Genomic DNA, 15,299 nt, shown 5'->3' on the forward strand with positions numbered 1-15,299 from the left:
CCTCACATTTGTGAAAAGCAGCCTGTGAACCCTATCTATACTAAAAGTTACATTAGTGCATTTTAGAGCAGAAGGACATATGCAAAACCTTTTCCCACAAAATGAATGCAGAGGGAACCCCCCCTCCACACCCTTCGTTGTTCTGCAGTTCTGTATTCCTACATAAGAAAGAAGTAGGAATACACAAATTCCTTCACAAATACAGATTTTTCTATTTGCATAATATCAGAAGAACCTACCAAAAAGATCAGAAAAAAATTGTCATGACACTTAACTTCTTGATTTGAAAAATCTATCAATTCACTTTTCCATTCCTTAATTAAAAAGACATATTCCTACATCACATGGGGCTATCAATACATCCTTCAAAACTAGGAGGTAAGGAATAGTTTCCAAGATCCACCACTGCATTTGTACTCATGTAAAGGCAAGGAGTTTTCTATGAGAAGCATTTAGATTTTTATGACCAGTACATGTGTTTTGAGGGTTTTATTATTTATTAGAGTGGATTTAGAAATGTGTCTTTTCCAGTACTATGAATAAATATTAAATAATGTCATTAACTCCTCAAGGAAGACAAATCATTCTACGTAATAAAAAACTAAGCCAAAAACTTTTAAACTCCTGACAAAAGTTAAAGAAAGAAGTGTCAGAAATGGTAGATTAGGAACAGTCAGTTCTTTGCCCAAATTTTTACTTTCTTGAATGAAACAATCATTAGTAAACACAGTCATTGCTAAATAACAACAAAGGATTAAGAGGCTGCAAGTTGGCCAGTCAGAAACGTCAATATGCTAAAGACACAGAAGATTTGTCAATATGAGTTTGCTGTCATTTTCAGGAAGTCATTAGGAAGTGTTTGATATACACGAAATACATACAAGTCAATCACTGTGGAGGAGTATGAATCAAATTTCTGTGGCCTCAATTTTTTTTTAAATTTTCATTTTCCATTGCCTCATTTGCAAATTTGCAAAATATAGACAACAGTATTAATTCACTCATAGGAAGCTGAAACTAACTGATGTTTTAAAGATATTTCAGGATCCTATGATAAAAGGTCTCACAACACAGCAGAGCTGTGACACCTTGCAAAAAAAATATCATCAAGAAACAGTGCTTCTGGCCTATGGAGCTTTGAAAGAGACTAAGTTCCAAACAATCTGTCTAATCAGCCATCCTGCTAAATTCATTCTTCAGGGAGGAAAAAAAAGCAGAGCTGCTTGCTTACCACTATATCCCACACACATAAGTGAGAAGGCCAGGGCAGAGCTCTGACTCCCTCCCAGGGGTCCCAGCCCAGCCAGGGGCAATTTCTAGCTGTAGAAACTAACAGACAACAGAATCTTCCCTAGTGGCACTCTGTCACTGTATTCTTCTCTTGCACAGAGTCACTGAGGCACTAACAAGGTTATTAACAATATTAAAATTAATCAGGGTAAGTCAAATGTGTACTGAGGAAAGAGAGCAAAGGTGAAATTACATAAGAGCCAAGAAATTTTTCTGAGCACTTGACAAAGAGAATAGAAATATCAGCTACTAAAAAACTCATTTTATCCAGAAGGTTTGCATATTTTACTGCATAGAGAGTTTGCATTCACAGAAGAGAGGCAAGGAGTAATGCATTCTCAGTCTTGTATCTCAAAGATATGTTTTTAATAACAAGTGCTTTAAAAATTGTAATAAATATGTCTCAAAGACATGACTATTCCTATTTATTATTTGCAAAGATAGAAAACAACCAGAATCATTTTTGTCTCATCCACAATTATCTCATAGCCATAAAACTTCTATTGATCAATGCCTTATGTTCAAGATGACAGTGTCAACTGATGTCAGCTGGTATATAAATATTTCTATTTAAGAGGGAAAAACTTCTCTAAACTCTGAGTGCATACTGCAATTTGTGATTGATATTTTTTCTTACTTGAATCTGCAGGAATGCCATATTTTGCCATATTGTCCTCCAAGAGTCCCATGACTCTGGGCATGTCAATGAACAGGTTTGCATTGCTGAAAAATGAAGATTCTTCTTTACACACTGCCTTGATTACAGACTCCAGGGATCCAACAGCTGAACTTCTGAACTGCCCACCTTGCAAAAACTAGAACAAATGAACAGAAATACAAATGTATCAAACTAGCTTTTAGTAGCTTCAGGGAGTAGCTCTGGTGTTCTGTCAATATTGGCACCCAAGGAGATTGACAAAATTAGGCTGTTGAAACTGCTTTTAAGAATGAGGGCCTGCTGTGCTCTTTTCTGTTCTTCTGATCACCTTTATCATGGTGAAAGGTAATGTAGTTTTAATTATCAGGATACTCAATGAAAGACAGTAATACCTTAAATTTTGAAAAATTCTATATATCAGTTAGGCAGAAGAGAAATGAAAATATCAAGACAACTGGGCTACAGATCCCCTGATTCCATTGTTAGTTTTCACAGTGTGCTCTTCTGGTAGATTATTCCTGTGTCACTAAGGCAGCAGAAACAACCAAATCCATTTTGCAATGAATGTTTGCAGTGAAGACAGTTGCTAAGAAGAAAAAAAAGTATTCAAGTGTACATGCACTAAAAGCCTATTTTTCAAGTACATCTTTTAACTTGTTAGATGTGCTTCTAGTTTTTGCACATCTTGAGTCATATCAGCATTTATTATTGCCATTTACTCATAACTAGCATACATCTAATGAGGGAAGAGAGCAATCTGACTGCTCTTATGGCTTAAGCACCATCATTCGCCACATTAAAAAAAAAAAATATCAACAACCTCATCCTCTGTGCAACTTCTCTTTTCAAGTAATGTGCTCAGTTTTAAGTGGTATCTGTGGAAGGCTGTACAGGCACACAGTTCTAAGAGGATACAACTGCAAGGCAACATGCTGCTAGAGTATAACTGAGGGGTGCACTGGCTCACCTCATACCCATTATTTTTGCAGATGCATGTCGGGAAAGACATAACTAGACTATCAGACATCATTTGAAGACTCCATAACTGGCAAATAGAAAAAACATTGTGATATGTCAAACACACACATTCAACCCTGAAATAAATTAGCATTTATCATTGGATTTTTTTAAACAGAAGAGTCAATTTTCAAAGTAGTACAGCACTTTACATAAAGATTTAATCACAGACAGTTAGGAGATTGAGCCGTTAGAAACAGTTTATCCTGATCAATGCATTTACTGAAGTGCCAGGTGCTTCTTTAGTAATCCTGGAGGAATATTAGTAAGTGTTGTTTGAAACTTAGTGTTAGCTGCTCCCAAAATCTTACTTTCAGCACACAATTTCAGCACAGAGTATCGTAAATAAATGGTATCCAGATTTCATAAAACCATCATCTACAGTCCTTGAATGAGTCTGCTGGCATGGATTTCACTGGAGAAATAAACTTTATGCACAATGCTGTATAAAAGTGGTTTTGAATCTTTATTAGTGATTATTTGAGCTAGAGGGATAAATGAGGCTTATTTCAGTCAAAGAGCACAAACTTGCTAATTAATTCCAGTTCCAATCAAAACAACTTGGAATTCAAATAATGAATATTTATACAGTAAGCTGCCAGTAACAGGCTGAATCTACTTGCTGTCTTTCAGCTAAATATCCACCGACTCAAAAAGATATGTTTCCTAAAATTTGGCTTTGAAGAAACAGGAGAACTCTATAGGATGGATGTTCCCCCAAAAAAGTTATCTTTGATCCAGTTGTTCTACTTTAAACTACATAAGGTAGGACTGCAATCAAGACTGATGAATCCAAACAACCAGTTTCCTACTGGTTCCTACTGACAAGCAAGTCAGTCTAACAAATTCATGGAAGAGGAAAGTTAGTATTGAAGATTAAAAGGTATCTGGAACTGGATTATCAAATGGAGGCAAAAACCTCATAGAACAGAGGCTTCTGAACTAACTGAACAGCTGTATACCTAAAAAAATATTATGAATAAAAACAAATTCATACGGAATACAAATATCAGCTATTCAACAAAAGAACCTGAAAGTCAAACTGGGCTACAGTTTGCACATAAAACTAAAATACATTCAGAAGTACTACATTAAAAAAGGAAAAACTAACACAATTTTCCTGGAAAACTACAAGGAGGTTGAAGATAATTCAAAATCTGATGAATCAGAAGGACTAAAGGAATCAAATGCAGACAAATAGATGTTCTTAATTCTGCAAAAAAACATAAAGAGAACAAAGTCTTTATTGTCCTGAAATTGACAGAATCACAAGGAAAACAGCAAAATTGATGATTCAATTAAACAGTTTTTCAGAAGCCTACCAAATTTAGATGGCACTATTTGAAAAGTAGAAAAATCATTTCTACTCAAGAATGAGTGGCATACTGTTCCGGGAAATGATGAATATCTGGTTCTGATGTTCAAAAGGGCAAGATATACACTAAGTTTAAAGTGAAGATCATTAAAGACAACAGTATTTAAGGAGTAGAATTTAACACATTCTCAAATTATCACTCCTGACCAACACAACATATTTATATGGGAGGCCAAGTCCTTTTTCCCCAAAAAAGACATATGCTATCTCTAATATAGGTGAATTCCAACAATCAATTAATATTCTTGTTCTAAAAAATACTAATCAGCATTAATGCAATAGCTATATGGTGGGTAAAAAGTGGTGCTAAAAAGATATTGCAGGAAGTCTGTTAAGAGGAAATAAAACACTGGATCACAGAGAAGTTATTAGTGTTATTCCTGTGAGACCAAAAATGGGTCCACTGTGATAAGTTATTTAGCCCTGAAAGAAAAAAATTACTGCCTATCATTTGATACCGGAAGACATTTCAGGAGAGATCGGATTGCAATACAGCAAGAAACCAATTACTTAAGTTAAGGTAAATTGCGTACAAAGATTACCAGTGCAAAACATTATTTATCACCTGAAGTCATGAAAAAGTGGAATGTAAGATTAGGAAAGTCATTTTACTAGGTATAGACATGAACGAGCAGAACAACAGGAGTCATCAGTCGTAATTCCCCTCAAAGACTGTGTACATTTCTTCTTCCACATAGTCAAGATTAGCCTTAACCCAGCATGAACAAATGACGCTACTTTGTCTGAGACAACCGAGAGCCTGTAATAAAAGACAAAAACTAAAGCAAACAAAACAAATGCTAAAATAAGTCTATTTAACCTATCAAAACAGAAAAGTACTGTGAGAGGCCTTCCACAAACATATGGGCAAGTCAGAGAAGTTAAAAATACTACAGAACATTTTTGACACAAGAATAAACACACTAGCCACAAATAAACTTAAGTCAGAATCTTATACATTTATAACCTCAACAGAATCATAGAATCATAGAATCAGCTGGGTTGGAAAAGACCTCTGAGATCATCAAGTCCAATCCTTGATCCACTACCACCCTAGTTACTAGACCATGGCAATAAGTGCCACATCCAGTCTCATCTTAAAAACCTCCAGGAACAGAGAATCCACCACCTCCCTGGGCAGCCCATTCCAATGCCTAATTACCCTCTCTGTAAAGAATTTCTTCCTGATATCTAACCTAAACCTGCCCTGGCACAGCTTAAGACCATCCCTTCTTGTTGTACTGTTAGCTGCCTGGGAGAAGAGACCAACCCCCACCAGGTTACAACTTCCTTTCAGGTAGTTGTAGAGAGTGATGAGGTGTCCCCTGAACCTCCTCTTCTCCAGGCTAAACAACCCCAGCTCCCTCAGCCTCTCCTCATAGGACTTGTGCTTGAGTCCCTTGACCAACATCATTGCTCTTCTCTGGACCTGCTCCAGGACCTCAATATCCTTCCTGAACTGAGGGGCCCAGAACTGGACACAGTACTTGAAGTGTGGCCTCGCCAGTGCTGAGGACAGGGGAAGAATCACTTCCCTGGTCCTGCTGGCCACACTGTTCCTGATCCAGGCCAGGATGCCATTGGCCTTCTTGGCCACCTGGGCACACTGTTGGCTCATGTTCACCTTCCTATCAATCCAAACTCCCAGATGCCTTTCTGCCTGGCTGCTCTCCAGCCTGTAGTGCTGCATGGGGTTGTTGTGGCCTTGTTGAACTTCATCCCATTGGAATCAGCCCAGCTCTCCAGTTGTCCGTGTCCAGGTCCCTCTACAGAGCCCTCCTGCTTTCCAGCTGATCGACACTCTCCCCCAACTTAAGTGTCATCTGCAAATTTGCTAATGGTGCACTCAATCCCTTAATCTAAATCATCAATAAAGATTAAACAGAACTGGGCCCAACACTGATCCCTGGGGGACACCACTAGTGACGGGCTACCAGCTGGATCCAGCACCATTCACCAGCGCACTCTGGGCCCAGCCCTCCAACCAGTTCCTAACCCATCACAGAGTGCCCCTATCCAAGCTGTGGGCTGCCAGCTTTTCCAGGAGAATGCTATTGGAGGCGGTGTCAAAGGCTTTGCTGAAGTCCAGACTTCTCAGCAATGATAGGTTACACAGAGAATTTATTCATGTTAGTGGAAGGATTACAGAGAGAGGCCACCTCTCACAACTGACAGCATTCAGCAATTCAAGAAGTCTCCTCCAGCTTCTTGACATGAGTGACAAGCATTACAAAAATTAGGCATGGAAATATAAGTAAATAATTTCAAACAGCAAATAAACAAGCAAAAATCATGATTGAAATCATTAGTGTTTTTCCTCAGGGAGTTATCCATTCACTCAAGGTTGTTAACAGTAGAATTTGGCTCCATATTCCAATTACTACTGACTGGCAGATAGAATGTTTTTACATCATTTTTATTAGACCATGTGTAACATATCAATTCAACATCATATTTTACATATATATTAAAGTTATTTCTTCATTTTCATTTTTTCTTTCAGACAGGAATCCACATGCATAATTGACAATCACTTTATTATATCTTTTACTACAGAAGTAACTAATTTTTTTAAACTAACTTCAAAATTGTCAATATGCCTTGCTCCGTGCTGAAGGTTGACATATTTTTACTTTAAAAACACATTCTTTATTTGGTAATCTTTCTAAGTCACTGAACTACTTTGGTCTTTGTTATCGTGAAACAAAAATCTGGAAAGATGGACTCTTTGGAAATAGAAGAAAACATTTAAGGAGGGAGGTGTATAAGCAATATCTCCACTTTAGTAGAATACAGTGGCACAAGTTTGGCTGCCATAGAAAAGAGGCAAAAAATAATTAAAAGTATTACTGGAAAGTAGAAAAAAATCCAGTGAAATCTGAAAAAGAAAGAACACCCAAACAACTTTTACTAGTCCAAAAAAGGAAAAAAAAATTACAGAGATAGAAGAGCCCTTGAAATCAAACATCTAATTTATTAATAAAAGAAATAGACACTGATTATTTTAATCCTCAACAAATTATTAGGTGATCAAAAAAACCAGCAATTTCTCAAGACAAAGGGATTTAACAAAATGTTACAAAATAAAGATTTTGTCAAAAAGAGTGATCAAAAAAGGTAAGATCTAAAAACAGACAAAAATTCCAAGGTTAAATCTGTGCTATATTACAGGATAGTGGGGATGGCCATGAAGCAAAGTTTACAACTGTGAGTAGATGGCCCTCTGCTGTTCCATTTGTTTCTTTGTAAATTTTTTTAAAACCTTTTGAGAACATTCTTCTATCAAATAAGCAACTTTGGAATTTCAGTCTGAAAGGAATATTTCATTTGTTGGAAAGAAAGTCTGTCAAAGAACTAGTTTCAGGAAAGCAGAAAAGATGTAAGCATCCAATGAAAGCTGCCATTCAGTGTGGCAGCTAAAGAGCTGCTCCAGAAAGAGAGGCTCAAAACTAAAACTAATATGCACCAGAAAAACATTTTTCAACATGTCTCTATCACACAGATTAGAAGATCTTCAAAAAATTCATATCACTAAGGAAAATAGTCCTTAAGGCAGTGTTTACTCTGTAACTGTAGTAATAAACAAGATTGCTTGGTTTACCACTGAGGGATCTTTTAGAGGTTTGCAATTTTAGAACCAGATTCAATCCTCAAGTTTCCACACAGGATAGTAAACCCATAAGGTAATGTCATAGGGGTCAGCAGGTCTTCCTATGGAATCGGAACCTGCTTAGAAATAGAAATCCTTTTTCTGATTTATTTAATACTAGGCTCACCACTTTGCTAGCTGTGTAGATGTGCATACAGCAACTGCCCTTAAAAGCAGGGACAAAGAAAATATCCTCACTCACACCTCATGCCCCTTTTTTTTTGAATGTTGAGCAGAACTATCACACAAACCCCTTACGTGACTCAAACAGAAACACATAGTAGATAAAAGAACTGCACATGCTATCTTAAAATCTTATCCTCTAAAAAAGCAAAGTTATTTCTTATAAACTTATAAACTTATAATGGTCTCCTCATAAAAAAAAATACAGCATTAACAGAAAAGGCGTGGCTATTTCCAAATCACAGATAATACATAGTATTGTTAATAGTATAGTAGACTAACACTGTAGTAACTTAGCCTATGATCTCATAAGTTCACAGAAAAAGAGATTACAGAAACAACACATCAATAGTCTCAGAATTACCAGAGTGCTTGAAAGAGACCAAGTGAATCTTCCTAGGGTCTGTGGACTCTCTTCTCTAAGTTCCCAACTTTCTAGGATACCGTTTCTATTAGTGTGCCTGTTTACTAAGCACATATCCCTAACTAAGCACCTCATAATGGGAATTAATTTGGCATATTGAAATCATACACATACCTGCTGCAATGAAGAGATGTCAAGCACATCAATATTTTTAATTCCTTGGAGGAACATTGGAAGCTTTTCCATGACATGGTGGACTTTATCAAGAAGTGAACTGATACTAGAAACCACATCCAGTAGCATATTTAGCACATTGCCTATCTCAGGTGGTATCTGGATCTTGGGCAAGAAGGAAAAAAAATCACAGTCATAAATTCCCGTTAGAAACTAATTTTAACCTTTCAATGAAGCAATCGAAATTATTTACCTTTTTTCTAAAACTGACTATATAATATTCCTACAAACCATGTTTAACGGAACTCCTTTTATTATAACTCCCCAGTCACTCTCAAATTAGGCTGAAGAAAAGTTCCCTGGTAATGTTAGAAGTGGCCTATGACAAATCATGAATTAAAATTCAGAGAACATGTTTACATCTGCCAGGCTGAAGAGAGCTCTCCAACCCAAGATGCTAATGGGATCTGCAACATTCTGTCCCCTTGGAATTCAGTGTAAATGAGAACTTTTCTTTTACCAGGTTAAAGATGTTCAATGCAGGAATTTAATATTTCAAAAATAATTTGTAAGTTAAATTAAGTCTAGCAACCACTTTTATTGTGTAATATGACTCCTAAAGCAGCTAACTTTCATTTTGCACTTCTCCTGCCTTTACATTTTTCATACCCAAAATGATTGCATGCACTTCATTCCCTGCTTGACCTAAGTTCAATTGGCTGTTTGCTATTTCCACCATGCAAATTTTGGCATTATGGATTTTCTCTCTATTCCCTTTGTTTCTGTGGTTTATTTAGCTGATACAATAACACAAAACAATTCATTGTTACCTGTCTATGCAAAATATTAAAAATACTATCATCTCATCACATGCTTTCAGTTGCGTCTTCTGATTACTTTATGTACCTTTATTGGACTTGCAATTATAATGTCTGTGCTTAGTTTTCATCTCAGCCTTCACCTGCTTTTACACAGTTTAAAAAAAAAGAAGAAGGAGAAACTGTAGAAAAATCTTATTCAGCCAAAAACTAGCAGAACTTCCATTATAATTTAGGATGAGCTGACAACATTGTTTATTCTTTGCTAGGAATTCATTGTTTCATTAGGGTTTAGTACAAATACTCATCAGAATAAGCACTGGTTTCTTTTCTTCTTTTTTTTTCCCTCTAGGTTTGCAGATAATTCAGGAAGTAGAAATCTTTTATCTCTGGTATCTTTACCTATTCTGGGAAGTGGTCTTGATTTTAAAAGTCTGTAGTTGACCTGTTTTGCTGAACATGCAGTATCCAGAATATAACCTGGCTTTAGAACAAAATATTCCTTCTCCCAATGTTATAACTTTATTTCAGCTATTCATACTTACAACACTTTATGTTCTGTCAATCAATTACCCCAGAATAACTGAAATTAATGTTTTTTAACTATCAGAAATCACACTCAATAATTTTGCTCTTATAAGTGAAAACATTATCTCACTGAAAACCCACAATAGATTGCAGATTATCTACAGTTCTACATATTATCTACATATAATACACGTATGCTGCAGAGTTTTGCATACTCAGTGCTGTGAATTCTTCCTAGAAAATAATTTTGTCATTCTTGTGATTTGAGCTTTTATGGTTGTTATAATTCCCATGATGCCAGCTCAGTCTTCCACACTTACACATAAAGAAGTGACTAATTACATGAAGTGCAATTGACTTCCTATATTTTCTGTAAAGCTTTCCTAACTAACTCCTAAGCAATAATCTTTCTGAGGAAGCATGAAATGGAATGCAGTAGCACCTATCAACCCCATTCTTCAACTGTATTTGTTCTGTGAAGCTAGATGAAGACAAAAACCGCCATATGTCCACTGTTTAATTCCACAGAGAAAGAATATCTGAAGAAATAATAGAATTATCAATCTATCTACCTGTGTTCTTTACACCACCTTCAGAAGAAAAACATAGGAACCAAATGGGTTTTTTCCATCTTACCTTGTAAATGATGTGACGTAAGTTTAAATTCTGTATAATCAGCACAAACATGGTGTACAAGTCCAGTGCTGGTAAGGAACATAATTCTTCCACTACCAGGGAAGTTTTACTGTTTTCAGGCAGCTTTAGCAGCAGGCTAAGTACTTCTTCATCACATCTTCCAGTTAAAGCTACGACAAAGGCACTGTAAAAAACCTATCAGAACGTATGTGTATTAAAATTTTTTCACCCTGAACTGCATCATCTTTTTTTATAGTCAATAAGGTGAAAATTTTTGTCACGGTAACATGACTATTTACAGTCACCAACAGACCTGAAATAATAAACTATACAGCTTTATATCAGATTGGTGTGTTCTTACTTTATACTCTACGTACATATAAAAAGATGAAATATACTTCTTATAAGGATTTACTTTCATTTGTTCACAGATAGATCATTCATTCTATGAGCATTCATTCCATAAGCAGGCATATTTACAATGTTGAACACACTCCTTCTAGCAGATATACACCTTTGTTACAGCAACATATAAAGATCAAAATCCAAGTGTTATGAATCAGTAAAATCAAACAATATGGTCCTTCCTTATTTCAAAGGACACACAAAATTAACACTTGGTGATGCCTATATGGCACAATGTTCACTCTGAGTCAGCTCACATTTCTCACTTAAACAGTCCTTTGAAATGTCATTTCATAGTGTATGAAGGGACAAATAAATGACTAAGCAGACTTCAAGTGAGACTAGAATAAAACCTTGGATAATGACGGTTTGTTTCTTCCTACAAAAATGTCACATCAAAAGACAAGTGCTTGTAGTCCAGATATCTCAGGAGTTCTTAGCTACCCAATCTCAACAAGCCCAGAAAACTTACAAGTTTTTGTAGGAGCCTAAAAGAGCCAACATACAGGGCTCCATTTTCCTGCTTAGGACAGAACCCACCTCTACTGCCTCCACTGAATGCATCTCTTGCTAGTAACAGTACCCAACAAGGGAGAGAATCTGCAAGAAAATCCAATTAGGAGCCAAAATTGGTCAGGATATGCGATTTAACTCTTTAATTCCTATGAATATTTTGTTTTCCAACTCATAATTTGACTTTTCAAATTTTATTCCAGAACAGAATTTTGCCCTTGTGATTCTAAAGGATTTCCTATATATTTAAATATTCACTTTTTGTGTGTGCATACAAGGAATGGTATATGAATATACTGATCTGGACTTCTTTCTGTGGAGGAAAATTGAGTATGATACAATTTGAAATTTATTTCCTCGTATCCCACATGAATATCACCATTTCAGTGCAGCTGTAACCCATTCTGGGTTTTATCCACTAGGTTAAGTTTCTCTGAACTTTCCTTACAGCTTTGTGAGCACCAGACCTAATCCAAACTCTTATAGTCAGTAAATGAATGCTTATAGTCTTCAGCTTATAGGTGTGGAGCTATTACAAATCCCTTAATCACATGTCAATGAGCATGGCCAGCATACAATATCGTGGCACAAATTATGGGTAAATGCAATAAGCACAAGCAATTCTCAGGCTTACTCTTACCATTACAGAGGCAAGCACAGTACAGTATACAATCACAGAAATACAGGACTACAATGGGCCTACAGCTATCATTAGGGCTATCAGACAGTGGCTATATAGACCATAAACATAACAGGCATGCCTAAATTATGGCTTTAAAAAGTACTTGTGCAGCTTGCATAATCAGTAGGAAACACAGACATTTTAATGCTCCAGTTGGATTGGGGGAGGATTTAAATACTTAAGCGAAAAAAAATTCTATATAAATATATGAATGTGAGACGTGTATATATCTAAGCTCTATATGACTGGCAAAAAGTAAGGATGGAAAGTAATTTGACATTTCAGTCAATTAGCATTACTATTTCAAAGGATCAAAGGTGCACCGAATCCCATTTAACTGAATTGCTTTCAGATGACTTCTCTCATTACCATTTACTGGTATCACAATAATAAGCTAACAATAAAGGCAGTCACAATGCCAAAGAAGCAGAAGAACAAATCATCAAATCATAAGTAGTTATGATGGTCTGAGCTGTCTTTTTAATAGCTGCACTTTTCATGAAAAGACTTGTGACTGTTTCTGCAAGTGGAGCATCACTGACACCCGGTGGCTGCTTGATTGACCTGAAGAGTTTACACCAAATGCACCCACAACTCTTCCCAGTCATGCAAACACTAACCAGAGAGAGAACCTGTTAAGTAGGTGGCATTTTTCATGATTTCTACTGATCGCAGGGATCACAGAAAACAGCAATGATAACACACAGTCTTACACTCAGAAAACTTACAATACTCAAGAGACAACAGATAAAGTGAAAGTAAGATACTGGTAATATAGTGTAAGAAGAGTGAGGAACACACAAAGAAATAAAAAAAAAATGCAGAAGACAACCCCCTCCTGCAAGGAGTAGAGGTGGTAAGATACCAAACAATATCTTCAGAAATCCCCATCTTTTCTACAATCCCAAGATAGCAAAGCTCAATTTCTGTGTCAGTACAAGGGGGTAAAACACTGCTGAAAGTAATGAAGCAGTACCATTTGGACCAGAAGACAAGTGCTAATATAAATTGATCTCTTAATGCATCACATTATTATTTTTAAGTCCTAAAATTCATGTAGATATTCCACATAGAAATGATAAGTGAAAATATAAGATTCCACACAAACAATATGGCTTGTTTTGTTTCAGCTGGTGCATCGGGCTATAGGCTGACGTATTAATATGACACCTTTTTTTGATCTTTTACCTTTGAATGAGAGACACTGGCTTCCAAGATGGTATTGACAGTTTCTTCAGAAATATTGACAGAAGAACCAATGTCTAGCCTCAGCTGAGTAAGATTCTGCACATACTCTTTGACTTTCACATCTGGAAGAAAAGGGAAATAGTGCCAAAAGTACAAATCTGCTTAATTAGATTGTATCCTTTTCATTCAATTTACTGTGAACAGTGATAAAGGACAAAAACTTCATATCATGTAATTCACTTCAAATTTAAAGGTCACTCTCCTGGCAGACTTAAAGGGCTTCTGCATCTGTTCGCGTTATTCTACTAAAGCACTTGTTATCCCACATCCCTGTACTACAAAAATGTCTGAAATTAGTATAACAGCTTTTAGTCCTCTCTGGTTTTCTCCCTACACTAATTTAAGTCCTCTCTTCTTTCTAATTAATCCCTACATCTTACTGTAAATGTTCTAGCTGACTGTACTATGCTGTCCCGTGCCAACTCAAGGTGCATGTATGGGCACATGTGTACAATGAAAATATATCGCATTACGTCAGTGGTCTACATAGGCAGTGTACCTTTGAATTTTGAAGAACAAAGAAACAGTTATTGTCCTACAAAATTACATAACAGTAGTTTACAAAAAAGTGAAGAAAACTGGAACCCACCATTCAAGAGATTTAAATTGCTGAGAAGAGCAGCTGCTGGATTTTCTGATAATTGTAGCTCCAAATTTTCAGCCAACCTGAAATGATAGGCTTCATTTCACAAGTTATCAGAACAAAGTCATTGGCATTTCTATGCATAAAGACTAACATGAATAGTGAAACGGCCACTAAGTGAGCCAAAAAGGTAACATTATTCTCTATGTGCACACACTAGCACCTCTACAAACCTTCTCACACTGTGTTTATATGGTGCAGGGATTATTTATATTCTGTGACTAGAGGAGACTGCAAATGTAGGGTCTTCCCATAATGGCTAAGTGCTTTAGCAAACAGTAGTTTATGTAGAAGGACAGATTTAGCAATGTATCACCTCCAGGTTTCTTACTGAACACACATTTTTAAAACCTAGAGATACAAATTACTGAAGTTCAGGATGAATAAAGTCTATCTAATTATAACTTAAGTAAGAAAGAGTATGCACACATCAGATATTATTTATTCTTCAAAAACTGGACATTAGTCCATGGCTTGGAGCAGCATTTAAGTTTAAGTTCTTTTGTATTATTACTGTAATTCAGACACAATTCAAGCTCTTTATGAAAACAACCCAACCGCCAAACTAGTATAGCAACAATTATAACAATGACCGCTTCTAGGCGATAGCACGTTTGAAATACTCTGTAGTAGCAGTTTACTATTCATTTACTGTTTTTCTTCAAGTGAATAGAAAATATCAGAAGTTATTTGAAGTTCAATTCCATCAGTTTACAAACACCATCCCACATTTCTGACTGTTTGAACTGCTGAACTGATGTGAATGCTTTCCGTTTTGCAAAAAGATATCCAGCTACTGAGAGGACAAGCCATATCAAAACAGCTTTAAACAAAAAAATTTAGATATCAAAATTTTGACCTAACTCAAGTCATAGGAAACTGAAAACTTTCTTAGTTGCGATTCAAAGCATTTACCTGATGAAGCAGCAAGATTTTCTGCAAGTGCTCAGCAAAAATTTAAGGGCTTTTAGAAATACTCAGAATTTTTCTAATTTACTTGAATAATTTGTACATTTTATCCACTCAATTTTCAGTCAAATGAACAAAGCTTAAAATGACAATATTTCTCCTGCAATTACATAATTTAGAACACAGATGTGTACAGAATAACATTGC

General features: G+C 36.1%; 1 protein-coding gene across 1 annotated transcript in view; it reads right to left on the reverse strand.

Moving 5' to 3' along the window:
- The window catches only part of ABCA13 (ATP binding cassette subfamily A member 13), a 176,034-nt gene that overhangs the window by 126,154 nt on the left and 34,581 nt on the right, over window positions 1-15,299 (reverse strand). Inside the window, 5 exon segments of the mRNA XM_032683056.1 lie at window positions 1,928-2,105; window positions 8,711-8,875; window positions 10,693-10,887; window positions 13,481-13,602; window positions 14,130-14,206. Of these exon segments, the coding sequence (XP_032538947.1) occupies window positions 1,928-2,105; window positions 8,711-8,875; window positions 10,693-10,887; window positions 13,481-13,602; window positions 14,130-14,206 (737 nt within the window).

Source organism: Chiroxiphia lanceolata, chromosome 1 (assembly GCF_009829145.1).
Source record: "Chiroxiphia lanceolata isolate bChiLan1 chromosome 1, bChiLan1.pri, whole genome shotgun sequence".
NCBI classification, from domain to species: domain Eukaryota; kingdom Metazoa; phylum Chordata; class Aves; order Passeriformes; family Pipridae; genus Chiroxiphia; species Chiroxiphia lanceolata.